The sequence below is a fragment of the Podarcis raffonei genome, chromosome 3 (genome assembly GCF_027172205.1).
Source record: "Podarcis raffonei isolate rPodRaf1 chromosome 3, rPodRaf1.pri, whole genome shotgun sequence".
Lineage (NCBI taxonomy): Eukaryota > Metazoa > Chordata > Lepidosauria > Squamata > Lacertidae > Podarcis > Podarcis raffonei.
Window position 1 is genome coordinate 8147755 of NC_070604.1, and position 20698 is coordinate 8168452.

Here is a 20698-nt window from a genome sequence, read left to right on the forward strand (position 1 = left end):
TTGCTTATAATTAAATGCATTTAATTCAGCCACACCATTCTCAACTCAGGGTGAGACTATGTATTATCCTGGCAAAAGAGATGTTTGCTGGTTAAGAGTAATGTGTGGGGTAAAAAGTCACTTGACAGAAGAGAAATTACAGGTGGGAAAGGAAATGCTTAATGCTTCCCCTGCTACCAGTCCTTCGCCAAGCCAGTTTTTCTCCTGTTAGCTTATGTTCTGTTCTCAGAGCATGCTGAGGGAAGGTTTCATGGAGAAATGGACAAGGAATGCAAAGCGTTAAGACATCCTTTCCTGCCCACTAGTGCTCCCCTGTCATTAGTAATCACAGTGTTGGGAAACCATGTCTGCCCTGTAACTTCTTGCCTATCAGGCCGTGCAGGTAAACTCTGCAAAATAAGAAAATATGTATAAAATTTGCTAAAAGTACTATAATGTGGGATTTCTTGGCTGCACGGTAGAAGCAGCCCCATAGTGGCCCTAATCCTGTTACAGTTTTGATCTGTATATAGAATCCTCTTGCAGCTGGACTTGATGCTTTTTCCATCTTCATTCTTGCATTAGACGCCTGAATGGCTGGATAGCGACTCTTGTCAAAAGTGTGATCAGCCGTTCTTCTGGAACTTCAAACAAATGTGGGATTGCAAGAAAATAGGCCTTAGACAGGTATGTGGTATGCTTAAATAATTGAAGGCACACTCCTGTTTTCACTTCATCAGTGTCCTATCTACATTAGTGAACTCATTCAACTAATGTGGATCCTTGTATAGCCCAAACAGCCAAGATGTGAGTATCACTAGGCTTGAGTGAAATCCAAGGTTTTCAAAAAAAAAGAAGCCTGTGGAAATGAATCTGTACAAATTAGTTAAAATGGGACTGGTGTAGATAAGGACCTTTCCCACTGAAATAATGTAATATTTTCAAACCCAGGTGTTTGTGGTGGATTTCTCAGTTCCTCCATGTTAGGGCCACCCCAAGACATATTGGCACCTAAGGTCAACCACAAAATGGTGCCCCTCTTCCCTGGTGGATTAAGATCTTCATTGGGATCTGCTGCCACTGTGGATCCTGAGTTGGTTGCCCCACTTTGCCTCATGGGTAGGCCCTGCTCCCTGTACATAAAATGTGGATGTCATCAAGAAGGTGATATCAGGGGGATAATAGAATACCTTGCCCTTTGAAGAAAATCGTGTGGGCTTTGCTCAGCTGTGTGGGGAGTTGCTGGGGAAAGGTGAACTCATCCATTGTTCAAACTTAAACACACGTTTTATTTGACTTCTGCTCATGTTACTTAGCATGCAAGCCCGTAGGTAAACTTATTATCAATATATTATTACCACCAATAATGAGTTGTTTGTTAGGGTTGAAGCATTCAAATAAATGAGAAGGCTGCAGTTGTAAGTCAAATGCGATTGTCATAATTGGAAGGTTTTGGGAACTGTTTTGCCATAGATTTTCATTTTGCTGGCTTTCGAGGGCACTTGATCCTATGTTGAGATAGGATTACAGCCTAGAAAAAAATAAGTGTGTGGTTTTTTTTTAAGGCAAGCAATGTCTCTTACAGAAATAGTGGCTTTATGTTATGAAATGCTGGTCTAGATAAGAGTTGGAGCTATAAACAGTTTCACCTTTTTCCTCCTTTCCAGAATAGGTTGCTAATTCTTGATCCGGATTGACAAATCTTACAAAATACCCTTGTAACTCCCTTTTGTAGGATAAACTACAGCATGTAAACCAATATGTCTGGCCTTGTTCTTTCATCTCGTCCAAGTGGTGCTTCGCTGTGTTTTTAATTTCAGCATCATTGCCGGAAGTGCGGGAAAGCAGTATGTGGCAAGTGCAGTTCAAAGCGCTCTTCCATTCCACTGATGGGGTTCGAATTTGATGTGAGAGTCTGTGATAGTTGTTACGAATCAATAACAGATGAGGAGTAAGTAGCAGCCGCGTGTCCTCTCCCCTCCTTCCTTGTTGTCTACCTATCCTGCCTTCTACCCGTCCATGACAAAACATTCCAGTTTCTGTAGGGAAACTGATATTGCAACAGACTAAATGTTGGAAATTCTCTTCTCCAAGCCTTAAGAATTGTGTCCGTAGTGATGCTCCCTCAGAGCAATGCAGACATGAGAAATCAACTTACTAATAGATTCCACCACCCTTTCTAAAGCAGAGCTTCTGCTTCACTCATGGTTTGCTCTTCCCTCAGGCGTGCTCCCACAGCCACTTTCCATGACAGCAAACACAATGTCGTCCATGTACACTTTGACGCAACACGAGGGTGGCTCCTGACATCTGGGACAGACAAAGTTATTAAGGTAAGTACTGCCTGGTGGGATTTATAGGTACACCCCCTATATCTCAAGGCAGAAGTACCTTTTCTTGCTATTTATAATTTCAAGGGCCCTTTCAGATCTCACCCACTGAGCTTCATGACTGAGTGGGGATTTTTCAACCCTGATCTCCTGGCTCCTAGTACAACACTAACCGCTATACCACACTGGCTTCTTACACTACTTCTGCTATGGGGCAGCTATCTAAATTAAGTAAAGGGACCCCTGATCATTAGGTCCAGTCGAGGCTGACTCTGGGGTTGCAGCGCTCATCTCGCTTTATTGGCCGAGGGAGCCAGCGTACAGCTTCTGGGTCATGTGGCCAGCATGACTAAGCCGCTTCTGGCGAACCAGAGCAGCGCACGGAAACGCCGTTTACCTTCCCGTCGGAGCGGTACCTATTTATCTACTTGCACTTTGACGTGCTTTCGAACTGCTAGGTTGGCAGGAGCTGGGACCGAGCAACAGGAGCTCACCCGTTGCGGGGATTCGAACCACTGACCTTCCGATCGGCAAGCCCTAGGCTCCGTGGTTTAGACCACAGCTCCACCTGCGTCCCTAAATTAAGTAGGTAAATACATATGGGGAAAGTAAAATGTCACTTAGAGAAGGATCTTTTATTTTCCTTGAAGTTTGAATTTGTTTTATTCTGGATTGCTTTACTTGATGTGAGATTTTTATTTAAACTATAAAATGGTATAAAAATGAAATGAATAATTCCATTGCGGGGGAAATGGTGCCTAGACATTCTGTTGTGGTGACTACAGCCTAGGTTTAAGGTGGCATTTGGCAATTAGCTTATATATCTGATTTTCTAACACTTTTGTGAAGAGGCAGACCGCATGCCACCCTACTTTGGGTTTATCTGTCCCTCATTGGGTTCTACCGTCCCTGCTGTTGACTTGTTAGAACTATCCACAAATAATTCAGTAAATCACACCTGAATCTCTTCTCACTGCCCACATTTGTATCTTTTTAACAGTTGTGGGATATGACACCTGTAGTATCTTGATGCATTGGTGAAACACAAAGCAGCATTACTGAAGAAGGGATTCTTAATGTACTGCAGAAGATGAAGCAAGCTGTGTGGCGACTGTTAACTTCCGGATGGTTTTTCAAGTGACGTACTAGATCCAGGGTGAACACTTGCACCAAACACTCTACTTCTTTGTTCTCAAAATGCAAGAAATATTTTTTTAAACTTAACAACTATACAATCTGGCTCTGCTCAGCCATTTGGAACTTGTCTGGGGAGTCTGTGTGCGGTGCGGTTTGTGTTTCATGTTCTCTGTCGACTTGTGCCGTTTGGCACGGAGGAATTCTTGCAAATGTGAGTAGCATTCTGCAATATTAGGTTGGAGAGGCTGAATCTGCTCTTAGGGGCTAAAAGAAAAGCAAATGATTCCTCTTTCTATCTTTCCCAGCAGAGTCATTGAGCAACAACCTTAACAGTAAAGGTCGTCTTTGCAACGACATTCTAGCAAATGGTACTGTGGGTTGTGAGGGGGAGAAAAAGTTAGACAATGTCCAGTCTTTTTCATTGCATAGCCAAGAGAAATGCTTGTTTAGCAACTTCAGAATTTGTTGCTAAACTATTTTTCAGGCTTGACCCATGAGCACAGAAACCAGTTCAAACTGAGGGCTGCATAAAATAGTTTTATGCAATTGCCATACCTTGTCAGTGTGGAAGTATTCTTGTTTAGCTGGACCAGTGATACCTGAACATTTTTTTTAGAAGGCGGGGTGAGAATTATGCTAGTGTTACTGGGCATGGTTTGAAACTAACTATTCCATTCCTGTCATCTCTCTGGCAGGATGTGTTTTTAAAATTGCTGATAACTGTGATTTGTTTCTAATTCTCAATGTTGCCCCCCTCCCCAAATTAATGTGGTTTAATTTCATATTTTGTTTTGCTGCCTTTTTCAAAAAGTAAATTGCTGAAATAAAAACTTCCTTTCATAGCATCTGGTATAGGAGACTCGCCTATTTTATAAACCTCTGCCATTTATTTTAATTTTCTTCCAAACTGGGAAGATCCTCCTTCAGGGAAACTTCCACTCAACTTTCTCTGCTAGGATTTTTGACAGCAGTGTGCAAATATATGTTAACTTGGTTCACATCAAGAACACTGTATGCTGACTGCCAAGTGATACCAAATATATGAGCTTTATCTACATAAGAAACTATGCAAAGTACTGCCAACTTAAATATGCCGTTTTAAAATAATTCATACAGATGTCTATATGACCTTAAATGTAGCTGTCCGTCCTTCAAAAAAGGATGGCCTGGAACAAACAGAATGCTTTTTCAAACATTAGGTTTTAATTAGATTTTTCTTGCAGGAAAACTTCAGAAGTGCAAACCAAAATACAATTTCAAAAACGTTTAGATTCTAGCAAATTTACAATTCTACAGAGGTTTTTAAGCAGAGGTTAGATGGCCACCTGTCGTGTATAATCTAGTATTCCTGCAGGGGAGTTAAACTAGATGACCCTTGGGATCCCTTCCAACTCCACAATTCTGAGATTCCAGAAGGTGGGCTGTTTCATACTTGTTGTGGCACAGTGGGCATTCTTGATGCATGATTATTACATAAAAAAGAATTAGCACCTTGAGAGATTTTTAGAAAATAGATACTGTGCTCCCACTGGAATGTTAATAATACAAGCACTAACCATCGCAGCATCTCATCCCCAAGTATTTGTGATTTTTTAAAGAACAAATGTGAAATGGGTAATAAACAGAAGTTACAGCATGAAAAGAAGGAAATGCAAGTAGGCATACAAATAATACTCTGTGCTCCATAATCAAATCTTTTGCAAACTAAAGTATGCCTACAGTTTTCTTGACTGAAACCTAGCTTCAATGAAATTGCAGCCCAAATGCTTTCAGCTTTTTTTCTAGCATCATTCCAGAAACTATAGTTCTAGCTGCAGGAAATTATCAAGATGCAAAGCATGTCAAAACAGAATCACTGAATTTTTAACAGTGCCTTTCTTCCTGCCCTATAATAAAGCATGTTATTGGGTTATACTCACTGGCACATATTATAGCTTTCCAACTGCAGATTGTCAAGAGGTCACTAGTTCAGTACACACTGTTAATGCTTCTAGACTCTAATGATTATCTGGGTTTAAACTTTTGTGAGAGCTCTTCCAGAAACTGCATCAGTTTTTCTTCATCACCCGGTGAAGATTTGGTCTGTGCAAGTGGTAAGTGAGTTGGAACAGGCTGCCGGTCTGGAAACAAAAGGGCAAAATAAGTTATTTCAACGATCAAGAATCTGGGTTCTTGAACCTGCTTTTCTGGCCTTCCTATCAGTGAGTTGAAGGGAGGACAGAGATTGCAGGAATGTAAATGTTCATAAAGTTAGGGTAGCACGACAAAAGCAGGTTCCCACAATATATATTCAGTTGGGCGTTGCAGCCAATCCCAGCCCTGTACAGTTTGTATACGAGTTCAATGTGTTCATTTTTTTAGGTTTACCCTTTTTGGTTTATATATATTACTAAAGGTAAAGGGACCCCTGACCATTAGGTCCAGTCATGACCGACTCTGGTCTCGCTTTATTGGCCAAGGGAGCCGGTGTACAGCTTCTGGGTCATGTGGCCAGCATGACTAAGCTACTTCTGGCGAACCAGAGAAGCGCCCGGAAACGCCGTTTACCTTCCCGCCGGAGTGGTACCTATTTATCTACTTGCACTTGGACATGCTTTCGAACTGCTAGGTGGGCAGGAGCAGGGACCGAGCAACAGGAGCTCACCCCGTCGCAGGGATTCGAACCACCAACCTTCTGATCGGCAAGTCCTAGGCTCTGTGGTTTAACCCACAGCACCACCCGTGTCCCTGTATATATTACTAGGGACAGCTTTTTCTGTCCTTCTCTATTATTATACCGCATTCAATGATCCATTAACTCCCTTACCTTGGAAGAACTGCCCGCTTGCTTGCTTGCCTGCTACATGGGAGACTGCAAGCCATACCACCGTGTCTGCCCCCTGGTCCTCCGTCCGCAATCTATTCTTCATTTTCTCGTAGAAATCTGGCATAGATGACCTCACAGCTGCAAGGTGACAGTTGTGCTAAGCATATGTAACAGCTTCCCAACAAACATATGTCTTCCACGAATTATGCTCTTTGACTGCTACTACCCTAATCTTGGGCTCTGCTACGGCTTCGGTCTACAAAAGGCCCTTGGACATTTCTTCCTACAAACCTTAACGCTCCATATGATTTTATGCTACCAGACTCTATTCTTCCTCACACTACCTAAGCCCTTGGATAACACGGAGCCCTTTAAACACACTTAAAAGTTAAGTTCTGCCTGGGCACAAGTTACCTGCAAGGTGGCAGGAATTCTCCAAAGCAGCTAAACCAAGGATGGGGCGAAAGAAATGCAAAAGTTCAAAGAGAAACGGGAATAATAGAAGTGTGGCACTTCTCCTTCCTATTTCTCCCACCCCATTCATATAATAGCAAAAGATACTCTCTGTTTAGCTCTGGGGTGAATGTTGGACTCTTAACTCCTATCAGTCCCGGCCAACCATTGGGAATGATGCAGCTTGCAGTCCAGTAACAGCTGGAGGCCCACAGGTGCCCCACTCCCGATTTAGCCAAAGAGATTAAATATTTCTGCTCAGCAACAAGTACCTGGTGTATCTGCCCAGCCAGGATGCATAGAAGAAAAGTGAACACTGGGATGTGCTTTAGCCCACTGTTCTGTCATGACCACTTGCTGTCTCTAGGGTACGACAAAAGGCATAAAACTGAAAAAAGATCAATAGGCCATTAGCCTGGCATCTTCATATTCATTATTGACTTACGCAGCGCGGTTATTTCTTCCCTTGGAAGCTCAGCACTGCAGCTAGCCTGCGCCCTGCCTACTTTGTGTGTGACAACAGGGCAGGTTTCTATTTCTGTTCCAGTTTTAGGGCAAGGCAGCTCTCAAGTATAGCCCTCATTGCACACTCACTACTCATGACACACACTAGGCCAGAAGGGCACCTCTGAAATCTGGTCTGCTTCAAGCAAAGCAGGAAAAATGAACTACCATTCCAAGACGGTGATGCAAAGGTACAGTAATGACATTTTCTCCTGCCTTCAAGCAAGTGGAGAATGACCACCCACTTGGTACTGCCCAATAAAGTCGTCGTCGTCGTCTTACACCTGAAACCAGGGTGGAAAAATGCTTTTCAAAAAGCAAGTTTCTCTTAAATAATAACTAGTTAACATTAAATAATATCTGGACTTTAGAATCTCCAAACTGAACAATGCCTCTATGAGATACAGTGAGTTAAAGGAGTCTTTTCTATGTAAATAAAGACCCAACTTGACAAGTGTATAATAGTCCCAATACCTCATCTGTTATGGGTGCTGGTTGTAAGACAAGACTTTACATAGAATATTTTAAAGAATTATCTATAGAAAGAGCAAGCAAAGTACATAAAATGTATAGTGTGACAAAAATACAGGATTGCAAAGCAGCTACGTAGTCTGTGGCTGTTTGTTCAAGAACTACAGATCTTACCTTATTCTGCGCATAGACCATTGTCCCATCAAATGCCACATTCTCTGATTGCAAGTTTGATACATCTAGTTTCTGAACTAACATTCCTCCTGAGGAGACAGTGATCTGCAAAATAAACAAACCAAAGGAACTATGAAATCCTTATCCACAAGTAGACTTGTCTTTACATGCAACTTGGATAGATAATCACCATGACAATGCAAGTTTAGCAGTTCACTTAAAGCATGGGTGGGAAAGCAGTGGCCTCTAGATGTTGGATCCCAGCTGCATTCAGCCGCAGCCAGCATGGGATGATGAGACATTTAGTCCAACAACATCTAGTGCCACAAGCCCCCACCCAAGGAGTGGCAACTGAATGCTGAAATTCAGAGTCATCCACAATGCTGGCCGACTCCCTTGACAGCCCTGTTGGTTTCTATCTTGTCAACAACCCTTTAAAAGTCACACTGCAACCGTGGAGTAACTACTCAAATCAAACATTCCAAAGGTTATTACACAAAATGCAACCACATCAATCAGAACAGGCCAAATCTCTCTATGATACTCTTTCCCCTTTGAAACATATACCATATTTTTCGCTCCATAAGACGCACCTGACCATAAGACACACCCAGTTTTTAGAGGAGGAAAACAAGAAAAAAATATATTCTGAACGAAACAGTGGATGTATGATTTTTGTGGTTCATGCTGTGGCCACAGACATGTGATCTGATGGTGAATTTGGGGTGACCCAATGCAAAAATCCTGAGGATCCATGCTTTGTAACCACATTTTTTCACCATTGCAGCCCCAGGAAACACTGGATGTGTGATTTTTTTGGTGCAGGCTGTAGCCATGGACATGCTATGTGATCTGATGGTGAATTTGGGGTGACCCAATGCAAAAATCCTGAGGATCCATGCTTTGTAACCACATTTTTTCACCATTGCAGCCCCAGGAAACACTGGATGTGTGATTTTTTTGGTGCAGGCTGTAGCCACGGACATGCTATGTGATCTGATGGTGAATTTGGGGTGACCCAATGTAAAAATCCTGAGGATCCATGGGCTTTTACCTCCCCACTCCCAGGCAGCCTCCTTTATCACTAGCATCCCTTATCTCCCTCCTGATCCCTTACCGATCAGCTTCTTCCTTTCAATACTCCCTTCCCTCTTGTTTGCCTTGGTGTCTTTTCCTTAGCTGGAGCAGTTTTTTGCTCCTCCTTTTCTTCTAATTTCTCTCCTTATTGCTTTAGTCTTCCCCCCCTTTTCAAGTTTGCTGTCTTTACCTCCCCCTCCCAGGCAGCCTCATTTCTCTCTCTCCCCAATGGATCAGGGGCTTTGTTTCAACACCCACTTCCCTCTTTAAAAAAAAAAAGCATGATCTGCTTTTTGCCCCTGGGCAATTCGGCTCCAGGGACCACGCATTCGCTCCATAAGATGCACAGACATTTCCCCTTTTTAGGAAGAAAAAAGTGTGTCTTATGGAGTGAAAAATATGGTAACTGAACCTTTTATACACCGCTGTTGAAATACTTCATTTGTAGACTGGAATGGCAATTCTTTTAAACACTCAGTGGCTTCTGACACAACGGGAAACATTACTTCCCACTCAGGAGGGCAAACAGTAATCTAAAGGAGGCAATTAAACTGCTTCGCTTGCACCAAGCATTTTGTATTGTGCAAATAAAACTGTTTCAGTGAAGCATGAAGGTACACATTGGCACCACGGCACCTCAACATTTGTGCCAGCATATGCAATGGTTTGTCGTGGTATTGAGTCAGGCGCTAAATCAGTTTGTTCCCCAATTAAGATGCTATTAGCTGCAATGGGCGTCACCATCCTCCTGTCCTTGGGTGGGTTGCCAGAGACTACAGAACATTTCATATCTCTTCCTCTGAAGGCAGAGAGAGTGGTCCGCCTGCAGTGAGGAAAATCACAATTGATAGGGCCCCTTTGCCCAACAGTAGAGCACCTACCGTATTTTTCGCACCATAGGACGCACCGGACAATAGGACGCACCTTGTTTTAGAGGGGGGAGAACAAGGGAAAAAAATTCTTCCGCTCTCTGCCCAGCGCCCCTTCAGCGAAGTGGCAGGAGGCGCTGCGCAGAGAGGGGGAGAATTTTCCCCCTCTTGTTTTCCCGCTCTAAAACAAGGTGCCGTTTAAGGCGCGTTCAGACGGCTACCTTGGAAGCCTGGAGAGCGAGAGGGGTCGGTGCACACCGACCCCTCTCGCTCTCCAGGCTTCAGGTTCCTTTCGACCTGCTCTTTGGGGCTGGCGGGGGGAAGCCCATCACCAGCCCCAAAGAGCAGGTCAGGGAGCAGTGGAAAGGCGCAGCGGAGAGGCTGCTGACATAGCCGCGCGTCACTTCTCCAGCCGGGAGAGGGTCGCGGGGCTATGGCGTCTTCGCTCCATAGGACGCACACACATTTCCCCTTCATTTTTGAAGGGGAAAAAGTGCGTCCTATAGAGCGAAAAATACGGTACTTGCCCTAGGAGTTATGAATATTGAGAACGGGAATGACAATGAAAGGGACAGCCAAGTGCCCCCAAACTAAGACATACAAACTTACAACTCTAGGGTCATCTGCTCTTTCCAAGAGAGGTAGAAGGGCTGTTGTTAAAATATATGTACCTAGAAGATAAATAAAAAATGTTTAGCGTGTATTACCTTCCACATGTTTGGTGTTTTGTTGTTGTTGTTGTTGTTTTGTATATTTAATTAAACTTCATTCTCCTACCCTTCAGCTGGATGGATTGCTCTACATTTCACAAGGCTTTTAAAGAAAAGTAAAATGAAGAGCCCCATTGCATCAGCACAAAGTCTATCTAGGTCAAGCACTCTAGTCTCACTGCAGCAAACCACATGCCCATGAGAAGACCATGAGCAGGACCTGAGTGCAGTAGCACTCCTTCCGTTAGCAAAGGACACAGCATTAAAACTTTGTACTTGGACCATGAAGCACCCTGTTATTTGAGAGGACCATTCAAATAATGCACCAAGTTAAAAACCTGATATATGATTACTTCAAGGGAAAGGGACCCCTGACCGTTAGGACCAGTCGCAGACGACTCTGGGGTTGCAGCGCTCATCTTGCTTTATTGGCCGAGGGAGCCGGCGTACAGCTTCCGGGTCATGTGGCCAGCATGACTAAGCCGCTTCTGGCGAACCAGAGCAGCGCACGGAAACACTGTTTACCTTCCCACTGGAGTGGTACCTATTTATCTACTTGCACTTGGACGTGCTTTCAAACTGCTAGGTTGGCAGGAGCAGGGACCGAGCAACGGGAGCTCACCCCGTCGCGGGGATTCGAACCGCCAACCTTCTGATCGGCAAGTCCTAGGCTCTGTGGTTTAGACCACAGCGCCATCCGCGTCCCAATATGATTATTTATCCAAGTACAATTCCATGCCCTAAAGCAGGATACTCTTTGTAAAACAGCAGCATACACCTGTTTAACCTGTTAATCTAAATTCCAGAGGTAGATTTCACAACCAAGAAAATGAACTGCTCTCACCTACAGAGTTAAACCCAAGACTACCTTCCTTTAGTCTAAACCCAACTGCTTCTTGTCTGACCCTCACTAGACAAGGAAGAAAACAATTTGAAAGTTATTTATGGCAATCCAATTCAATAGTATGTTATTTCTGTATGCATGTTTCTTCCTCTGTATTGTTGCTTTTTAAAAGAGTGAACTGGATATTCAATCTACAGTGGTACCTCGGGTTAAGTACAGTGGTACCTTGATTTAAGTACTTAATTCGTTCCGGAGGTCTGTTCTTAACCTGAAACTGCTTAGCTAATGGGGCCTCTTGCTGCTGCTGCTGCGTGATTTCTGTTCTCATCCTGAAGCAAAGTTCTTAACCTGAAGCACTATTTCTTGGTTAGCGGAGTCTATAACCTGAAGCGTATGTAACCCGAGGTACCACTGTACTTAATTCATTCCAGAGGTCCGTTCTTAACCTGAAACTGTTCTTAACCTGAACCACCACTTTAGCTAATGGGGTCTCCTGCTGCTGCTGCCGCGCTGCCAGAGCCCGATTTCTGTTCTTATCCTGAAGCAAAGTTCTCAACCCGAGGTACTATTTCTGGGTTAGCGGAATCTGTAACCTGAAGCGTATGTACCCTGATGCGTATGTAACCCGAGGTACCACTGTATATGTGTCAGGAGGCCCTATTAGACAGTATAAACATTAGCCAAGCGTACTCAGGCATCAGAAGAACGCTTCAGAAATGCACAACCTCCACTTCCAGTCAACAACAACTTCCCAGGAAAACTGCCCTACATACCCAGAGTATTTGTAGCAAAATTCTTTTCAAGCCCATCTTTCGTTAGTTCTCTTTGGTTTACCATGCAGCCTGCATTGTTGACCTACATGAAGAAAATATAGTTAAAATATCTATCTGTGCTGTGCCATAGTGGCAGAGCATGCGCTTTGAATATGCAGAAAGATCTAGGTTAAATTTGGTAGGACTGGAAAAAACTCTCACCTGGAACCCTGAAGAGCCACTACCAGTCAGTATAGATAACAGAATACTGTATACTGAGCAAGGTGGCCCAATGGTTTGAAAGGAATAAGGCAGCTTCCCATTTATGGGAGTCAAAGCACTATGCTGCATACAATACTCTTAATAATGATAAATCTCAACTGTGCAGCATTAAGCCGCCATGTGAAAATGACGCTTGCACAGAAATTTAGAATTTCTGGCTACAGTGCTGGCAGTACAAAGAATATTACCAAATTGTTTCTTGTTCAAGCAAGTAACTGCTAGTTGCTAGGTAGTGTCAATCAGTGTTAGAAACTGAGATGTGAAAGCGAGGAGCTAAATGGCACCTTAAACCTAGGTTATAGAATGTCTAGGTGCAGTTTTTTTATAACAAGAATAAAGGTAAAGGTAAAGGGACCCCTGACCATTAGGTCCAGTCATGGCCGACTCTGGAGTTGCAGCGCTCATCTCGCTTTATTGGCCGAGGGAGCCAGCGTACAGCTTCCAGGTCATGTGGCCAGCATGACTAAGCCGCTTCTGACAAACCAGAGCAGCACACAGAAACGCCGTTTACCTTCCCGCCAGAGCGGGACTACTTGCACTTTGACATGCTTTTGAACTGCTAGGTTGGCAGGAGCAGGGACCGAGCAACGGGAGCTCACCCGTCGCAGGAATTCGAACTGCCGACCTTCTGATCAGCAAGTCCTAGGCTCTGTGGTTTAACCCATAGCGCCACCCATGTCCCTTATAACAAGAATACAAAGCTGAAAATGAATTAACTGCAGCTAAAATCTTATATTCATTTTTCACATGGTCTAGTCCTCATTTGAAGACTGCAAAAAACAAAGCCATACTTTCCCTGCCCGCCCCCCAATATTCTTATGAGGGTCCCTTGTCAGGTTCTCAGAGAGTAGCTGGAAGTGGGGAGGCAGAAAAAGGTCCACCTTTCATTCCAGCAGTGGCAGTTTTAAACTGAAAACTTAGGCACAGTACAGCTCCCACAGCTCAGAAACTGCTCCCATTATTGAAATTCCCTGTCGCATAATGCACCTAGAACAATGGGAGTTTCAAACTCTGGTGTCAATGTTTGGCAGCCCTAGAGATGGGCTTCACTTTTGAGTTCCCAACTCACCAAGACGTTTAATCTGTGTTCATTCTTGAACCGTTCAGCAAATTCCCAAATTCCTTTGGGGTCAGACATGTCCAGAATATGGATAAAAACATTCTAGCAAAGGAGAAAAGAAGAGTTGTTAACCAAACCAAAAACATTTCTACAACCAATTCAGTAGCTTTCTGCAGCATCACCTGGCTCCAAATCTTACATCCCAAGCACAGCTCAATCACCCCACCACAAGATTGAAAGGGTTCATTTAACATGCTTTAACAACACTACATAATCAGATAGCAGGAACACAATATATCCACTTAGCCAAGCTGTATCTAAATGGCAGAGAGAATCTTTGAATATTTGTAGTTGACAGAGAAATCCAAGCAGCAAAAAATGCAGAACACAACATAGGGACTGTTTCATGTGTTGCGTAAGAAGTAACCTGGCAACTTACAGATGCTGCCCACAATGAGATTCATAGCTCCAGAAGCTATTTTTGACTCAAGATTCCATAGAAGGGAGAGGATAGAATGAAAGTCAATTTTTCTGATAATGTAGCTGCTGCTCACTGCAGTGACTACTTATTCCACAAATGCAAGTGCATACAAGGTAATGATGGTACGACTGTCTGAGACTCCGAGGTAAAGATTTTAATCTCAGCATCATGAAAAATTCATTGGGGGAAACATTGACTGTTTAAAGTAGCATAACACTGCTTTAAATTACAGTATAGCACAGATGGATCCAAAGAGGGAGCACATTTTCTTAGCTTTAAGGCAGTTTTAATGCATAACTGACTGTTGCGCATTTGTGGCAATATGTGTCACTCCCTTAGATGTGGCAGCATCTATTTTTTAAAAAAGGATACTAATAATTTCTGGTGATTTTTTAAAAAAATCTTACTTTTAGCTATGCACTAGAAATATCATCTGAGTCAACACATGGAATGAAAAACCTCCATTTAGTTGATCCAGCTGTAACTGTGGTGGAACTTGAATACCAGGTTCCACATTCCAAAAAATGATAATTTTTTATTTCAAATTCCATGAGTTGAAATACATCCAAACATCCACAGAAACAGGGACAGAATTTGTAGCACTATTCAGCGGTGGCAAATGCAATCAAACAAAAGAAATGCAACTGGCCAACAGGCGAATTGCTCACAAAAACCTGTAGGGTTGGAACTTACTGAAATAAATGGACCTTAATTAGTCATTTTCATTAATTTGAATGAATATACTACTGGTATGACTTAGTTGGGTGCAACATGTAATCTTTCCAATGACAAAGCATAGAAGAAAAAACATCCAAGGCCAACTCTTACCTGATTATCAGCTTCTGTTGTTATTTCTTTCTTAGCTTCCTCGGCTCTGTCTTTGTTTCGGCAAACTAGATGAACGAGTCCCCCTGAAAGAATTCAGAAACAATCGGTGAAAAGGACCATAGAACTATCTGCATGAAAGAAATATTCAAATCAAGTTTCCAAATAGCTTCATAGCTGACAGAATGTTTAATCTGTGCAAATGCAGAGAATGCCTTTTTATAATTAAGAAGTTTTTGACAAATGGCAGATCTTCAGACAGCTAAGGGCTGGATTCATCTAATGAGCCCTGCTAGTGGAAGCCTGGCAAAGACTTCTGCTAGCACTATGAGCTTTTCCTCCCCTCTTCTCCCGCTCCCAATTGGCTCTTGAGGGCTCAGGATAATCCCCAGAACAGGAGGATAAAAACAGGATGAGAGGGGAGGAGAGGGGGGTCATTCTGCAGGTTACCTGAAATGTTTGTACCGATGGAACAATTGTCACAGTGCTATGATGAATTCCTCTCAAAGTCCCTTAGCTATTTAGATGACGAACTTGAACAGCGCCAGGGGCATACCTAGGGGTTGTCCAGGTTGGCCCTCGCCAAGGGCACAGGCCCAGGGGTGGGAGGCAAAAATCATGCCTCTCCACTCTGGTTCAGCTCCTCTGGCAAGGATGCAAGAGATGCAGCGGCGCCAATGTCTCCTTACCAAGAGCGCCTAAGTACACCTCCAAATTGCACACTCTTACAGGGTCACTTGAAATATTACCAGGTCTATATTCTTACATTCACTGGAAGCAACTGCTAAAATACAGTGCTAGTGGAGCAAGACAAGAAGATAATCTCCTGTCTTTGAACACCTGATCTTGGGGAGACCTGGTTCATATTGGCTCCACCAACCCCTCACTTTTCCAACCCACCCTTTTGTTTAGGAGGAAGACTCATGTGCCTGGCCTCCAGACAACTTGACATGGGAGGTTAGGAATAGCAGAGAGAAAGAAAATGTGACACACTACTGCTCCATGCTATTTCAGCACTGGTGGCCATAGAAAAAATGAGAATATTTTGCACACAACACCACCAAGAATGCTTTAAGCAGCTCACTCAGGGTTACTTGGTACTGTGGAGAGCTCTATTGTCTGTTGTTTTTATGTAAGCAGCCTCCAAAATCCACACTGGGGCTACCTGGGGCTTTATTCGTATTATAATTCTCATGCTTGTAACAACTGCTATCTCCCTGAGCCTGGTGGCAGTCCTCTGTCACTGTGAAGCAGTTGGTTCACACTATATGTAAAGTAAGATGTAACGAGTAGGGTTGGTTTGGAGGTGCGCAGACCATGCTTATTTAAAGCATATTTTCAGAGCCTAGCTCTCAGCAAGCAAGCAGGCAGGCACATAGATAAAAACCAAGTTCTACATAATTACAGCAAAAGTCACCTGTTTAGCAGTCATGACAATGCACTACTCCTTGCGTTCCCCAGAGATTGCTACTGTTTTTAAAAGTCTTCCTTGAACAGAAGAACAGATAAACAAAGATGTGGCACTAAAAGGAAAAATGAAAGAAACTGTGGGAGCCAGTCTGCAACATGGGAGAAGGGCCTAGCCAGACTATTCGACTTGATAGATGTTGTGCAAATTGTGAAGTCAGGTGGAAGCCGGGCTCACACCACAGGTGAAGATCTAGCTGTAACCACTCTCTTTAAATATTATGGTTTTCTTCCGCCTCTTCCCTACCCAGGTTTCTGCGGAGAGCGCTTCCGCGCATGCGGCGAAACCCGGAAGTATACACTTCTGGGTTTGCTGCGTTCGTATCCTGAAAAACACAACCAGAGACTGATGTAACAAGAGGTACGACTGCACAACTGAGGAGAGAAAATAAGACCTCTTGTTTTGTATAAACTCAGCCTCAGAAATAATCTCAATAGCAGCAGTATAGCTTCAACTTACCTCTTCTGGCTATTTCTTTTGCAGCCGCCTTGCCAATGCCACTATTTCCTCCAGTGACCAAGAAATGCCTTCCAGTTACATCTACTTCCAAGTCTTCTGGAACAAAGTGTTTGCTTGCCGATTCATAGCCACTCCTGCAGAAGTCAATGAAAACTTAGGTTTGGGAAAAATACTAGCTAAACGGGGGGGAGGGGAAACATTTGATTGAAAAGTTTTTGAATGTTTTATACATTTATAATATTACTCAATTCCTCTCTCTAAAGCGTATTTTGTGTTGTAAACTATAAAAAAATAAAGATTGAATATATAATGCAAGCATTATTAACAGCTAGACTTTTCACAATGGTAAACTAGCAGAAAACAAAAGGTTTGGAATTTTAGCTTTATCAATACAGGTTAACTTTTTGTGGGAGAGGACGGGGGGAATTTGGGGGGAAAGTGAAGCTTATATTCAGGGCAATATGGTAAAACAAAAACAACTTTCTTCTGCTGAAGCTTCCTGCATTCAGGCATACAGTCCTCATGGAAAAGTGGCCCTGCAAGTACCCATCCTGGTAGCAGGCCCTGCCCTCAACAACTTCTGCCCAGACACTGTTGCTGCCTGATCCTGCACCATCCCCAAGGAGACTCACCTAGCAGCTAAAGAAGGTGCAAGGCGAAAACATTTCTCTTCAACCAGGCCTTTGGCTCATAAACACTATGGCCTTTTAATGTGTCTGTGAGAGGGAGATTTGTTTGTTTGCTTTGCTCTACTACTACTACTACTACTACTATTAAATTGATATACCGCCGTTTATCAAACAATCCCAGGGCGGTGTACAATATTAAAAACACAGAACGCCAATGATCAAAACATAGTAACATCATTAAAAAGCATGCTGATGGACAGCCACAGCTTAATAATAAAGTAAGTCATTGCGACAGTTCTCTCCCCCACTTTCACAGACCACAGATTACTTAATAGCCACAGGCCTGGGTAAAGAGGAATGTTTTTGCTTGGCACCTAAAGACATGTGATGATGGTGATCTCTGGGGAGAGCATTCCACAATCAGAGAAAACTGTATTTTTGTGTTTTCATTTTGTATTTTTATGTTGTGAACTGAGGAGGAGGAAGAGGAGGAAGAGGAGGAGGAAGAAGAAGAAGAAGAAGAAGAAGAAGAAGAAGAAGAAGAAGAAGAAGAAGAAGAAGTAGTAGTAGTAGTAGTAGTAGTTCAGTAGCCCCTGCTTGGTCATGTGAATGCAGCTACTGTGATAGGAATTTTATGGTCTTAGATATATGGCAACGTTCATAACCACACGTACATAGATCAGCACAGGAAAGCCAACCTGGAACCATTTTGATTCCTAAACTGAGCAAATGTTTCTCTGCATGGTCAAAATGGAAAAGCCTCCCCATTGTCTCTTCCTTCACAAATCCTGTCTTAATCTGTGTTTGAATAAGGGTGTGAGCCTTATCATTACAAAAGACTGCCCAGGCTCCCCAAGAAATCCAATCAAGTAACCTGCCAGACAAGAAATAAACAAAGCGACAGGAGAAAACAACATGCAAATGTTCTGTTTTAGACCGCCTTATCTGAGGGGTGGTCTTAGGTTACACCCCTTCTGTGATGAATGCATAATGTTTCTGGGGGTGGTCTGGATCTAGAGGATGGGAATTTCAAAAGTCTTTATAAGCCCTTGCACAGCATTTTTGGGGGTCCTCTTCCTCTCCTGCGTGTGAGGGGAGCACCCTGTTGCAACAGATCAATAAAGATCAAGCTTACTAGCTGCTTTGCTTCTCAATATTCTCTGGTTGGCCTCTGTTATTCTCTCCTACCAATAGGGAACCTATGTAAGGACTCTATATGGGCTCTTGGATACCCCATAACGGAAAAGGGCATATTTTTATTTACAACACTACACACGTGTCTATCTAAAATCTTGCCAGGGCAAGACTTGCTTCCTAGATGACACCACAGCTTCCAAATGAACGCAAAAAAGTTATACAACGCTGCAAAACTGGAACCCACGGCTGGGGCCAGCCTTAGGACTAGCCTTGCACCGAAACCCGGAACCTCGGAACTTTAGGGACAACTTTTAGTTAGGACTATTATTAATAATAATAATTTATTAATAAGAATTGCAAAGGTTCGCCTTTTAATGCACCCCCCGTCTCTCTCTCTCGCTGCCTCCCTCCGCCTGCGCCTCGCGGCGAACTGGCCCCTCGAACCCAAAGGGGTTCGCGCGAACTTGGCGCCCAAGTCCCGCAAAAGGGGCTTTGGCGCCGCGCGTGGAAACGCCCCTCCCGTTACATAAAAGTCCCTAAAGCGTGGGGCGGAGGAGGGGGAGTGGGCTCGGACCCCACGTACTGTGGGAGGGGGGGGGTCCGTTTTCCCTCCGTAAGCCAACACCGTGGAGCCCCGGGTGGCTGGCTTGCGCCGCCTCATCCCGCCCGCTCCCTTACCGGCAGTAATGGCGCAGCCCCTTCACGAACCACACGGAGTTCCTATACAGGGACATGGCCAGGGCCGCTCCCTCGCCGCCGCCCGGCTCCTCCGCTGGCGAAGAGGCGGCGCTCGGCGACGGAGCTCGACCTCGCCCGTGGCGGCGCTGCCTTGAGCCCCCGAAGGAGGGAGGCCGCCTCCCGGGCGGGTGTGTGAGAGGAATCCTTGTGGAACTCCCATCACACACACACACACAAAATGGCCGCGGCTGTGGTGGGAATTGTAGTTCGGCAGCACCTGGAGTTCCCCCTCACTTCAAGCCACGCTCCCCTTGTCCTTGATTTCGGACTCCTCAGGCAAAAAGCCTTGTTGTGAAAGCAAAAGGCAAACTTAAGTAATTTCACTGGGTTTCTGGCCAACGGTATAGCACAAAAGTAACGTAGGCAACACACCTGGGAGGAAGGTTAAGTCCCATCGAAGCAAGCAGGGCTTACTTCTGAGTAGGCCTATTATATTGCACTGTCAGAGGTAGAATTTAAGAAGTAAAGAGAATAATAATAATGATGATGATGATGATATTATTATTATTATTATTATTATTATTATTATTATTAATACCCCGCCCTCCCCAGCCAAGACCGGGCTCAGGGCGGCTAACAACCAATAATAAAAACAAGTTGATTAAAATACAATTTAAAAGATTAAGATACAACATTAAAACATTAGGGTTCGATCTCTTCATAGGAGGAGAAAGGAAAAGGCACATAAATCACTGTAATGAATGACATCCTTTCCACAGTTATAAATGTTGTCTTTCTATCTACGCGCTGCAACAAAGACGACCATTTGCTTGTGGAACTTTTAAAGACTATTAACATGCAACTCCCTCAACCTGTTCTATTGCTTCAACAGTCCAGAAAAAATCCATCTTTTAAATTCTAGGTCCAGTAGAATTCCATCTTTTAAATTCCATCTTTTAAATTCTAGGTCCAGTGAGACACAGAACTTAATCTGCAATCCTACATAGTTAACCATTTAATCCAACGAGGCTTTATTCTGAGTAGACAAATATGTGTAGGGATTGCGTTTTGCCAGAATAGATTTCATGGGCTGCACTCCAAGGGTGGTTAGCACTGCATTAAGTCTATATAAACTAACAAGTTTATGTGGACACAACTACATATTTGGACAGTAGTGGGTTTTATGCCACAGTGACTACACTGCTGCACGTATAAGCCCCAGTGAATTTCACGGGGGAAACAGTAAACAGTGGTGCCTTGCAAGACGAAATTAATTTGTTCCACAAGTTTTTTCTTCTTGCGAGTTTTTCGTCTTGCGGAGCACGGTTCCCCATAGGAATGCATTGAAAATCAATTAATGCGTTCCTATGGAGACCGCCTTCAGACCAGGTCCAGGGACGGTCTGTCCCCGGACCTCTTCTGAAGGCTGGCGGGGGGAGAAGGACTTTTCTCCCCACCGCCAGCCTTCAGAACAGCCTTCTGAAGGCTGGCGGTGGGAAGAAAAGCCCTTCTCCCGCGCCAGCCTTCAGAAGAGTTCCCGCAGGGCTGCCTAGGCTGCGGATAGCAGCCTGCT

At 43.8% G+C, this 20698-nt stretch overlaps 2 protein-coding genes across 4 annotated transcripts in view; one reads left to right on the forward strand and one right to left on the reverse strand.

Moving 5' to 3' along the window:
* The window catches only part of WDFY2 (WD repeat and FYVE domain containing 2), a 48097-nt gene extending 43806 nt beyond the window's left edge, over positions 1–4291 (forward strand). The window contains exons 9-12 of the mRNA XM_053380480.1: positions 565–666; positions 1800–1930; positions 2204–2312; positions 3310–4291. Of these exons, the coding sequence (XP_053236455.1) occupies positions 565–666; positions 1800–1930; positions 2204–2312; positions 3310–3339 (372 nt within the window). The 3' untranslated portion in view covers positions 3340–4291. The remainder of the gene's footprint in view (positions 1–564; positions 667–1799; positions 1931–2203; positions 2313–3309) is intronic.
* Positions 4292–4627: 336 nt separating this feature from the next.
* Positions 4628–19282, reverse strand: DHRS12 (dehydrogenase/reductase 12). 3 transcript variants are annotated; one of them, XM_053380481.1, is made up of 10 exons: positions 19126–19278; positions 16682–16815; positions 14758–14840; positions 13458–13550; positions 12128–12209; positions 10410–10471; positions 7855–7959; positions 6978–7068; positions 6253–6390; positions 4628–5566 (listed from the first exon to the last, which is right to left on the reverse strand). In XM_053380481.1, the coding sequence occupies exons 1-10, from the start codon at positions 19179–19181 to the stop codon at positions 5451–5453; spliced, it is 960 nt and encodes a 319-aa protein (XP_053236456.1). In that variant the 5' UTR covers positions 19182–19278; the 3' UTR covers positions 4628–5450. The 3 variants fall into 3 exon arrangements, 2 of the variants coding, with proteins under 2 accessions (XP_053236456.1, XP_053236457.1); XR_008329348.1 differs by lacking the exon at positions 4628–5566 and having other exon boundaries at positions 6293–6390; positions 6978–7093; positions 19126–19282; XM_053380482.1 differs by lacking the exons at positions 4628–5566; positions 6978–7068 and having other exon boundaries at positions 6289–6390; positions 19126–19281.
* Between the last annotated feature and the right edge of the window lie 1416 nt (positions 19283–20698).

What these genes read in the sequence shown, in the direction of transcription:
- DHRS12 (XM_053380481.1), bottom strand. Translation starts at nt 19,181, where the DNA reads ATGTCCCTGTATAGGAACTCCGTGTGGTTCGTGAAGGGGCTGCGCCAT. An exon ending in AAAAGAAATAGCCAGAAGAG is followed by an intron (nt 14,841 to 16,681) that starts GTAAGTTGAAGC and finishes GAATTCTTTCAG; the next exon opens with GGGGACTCGTTCATCTAGTT. An exon ending in CAACAGAAGCTGATAATCAG is followed by an intron (nt 13,551 to 14,757) that starts GTAAGAGTTGGC and finishes CTCCTTTGCTAG; the next exon opens with AATGTTTTTATCCATATTCT.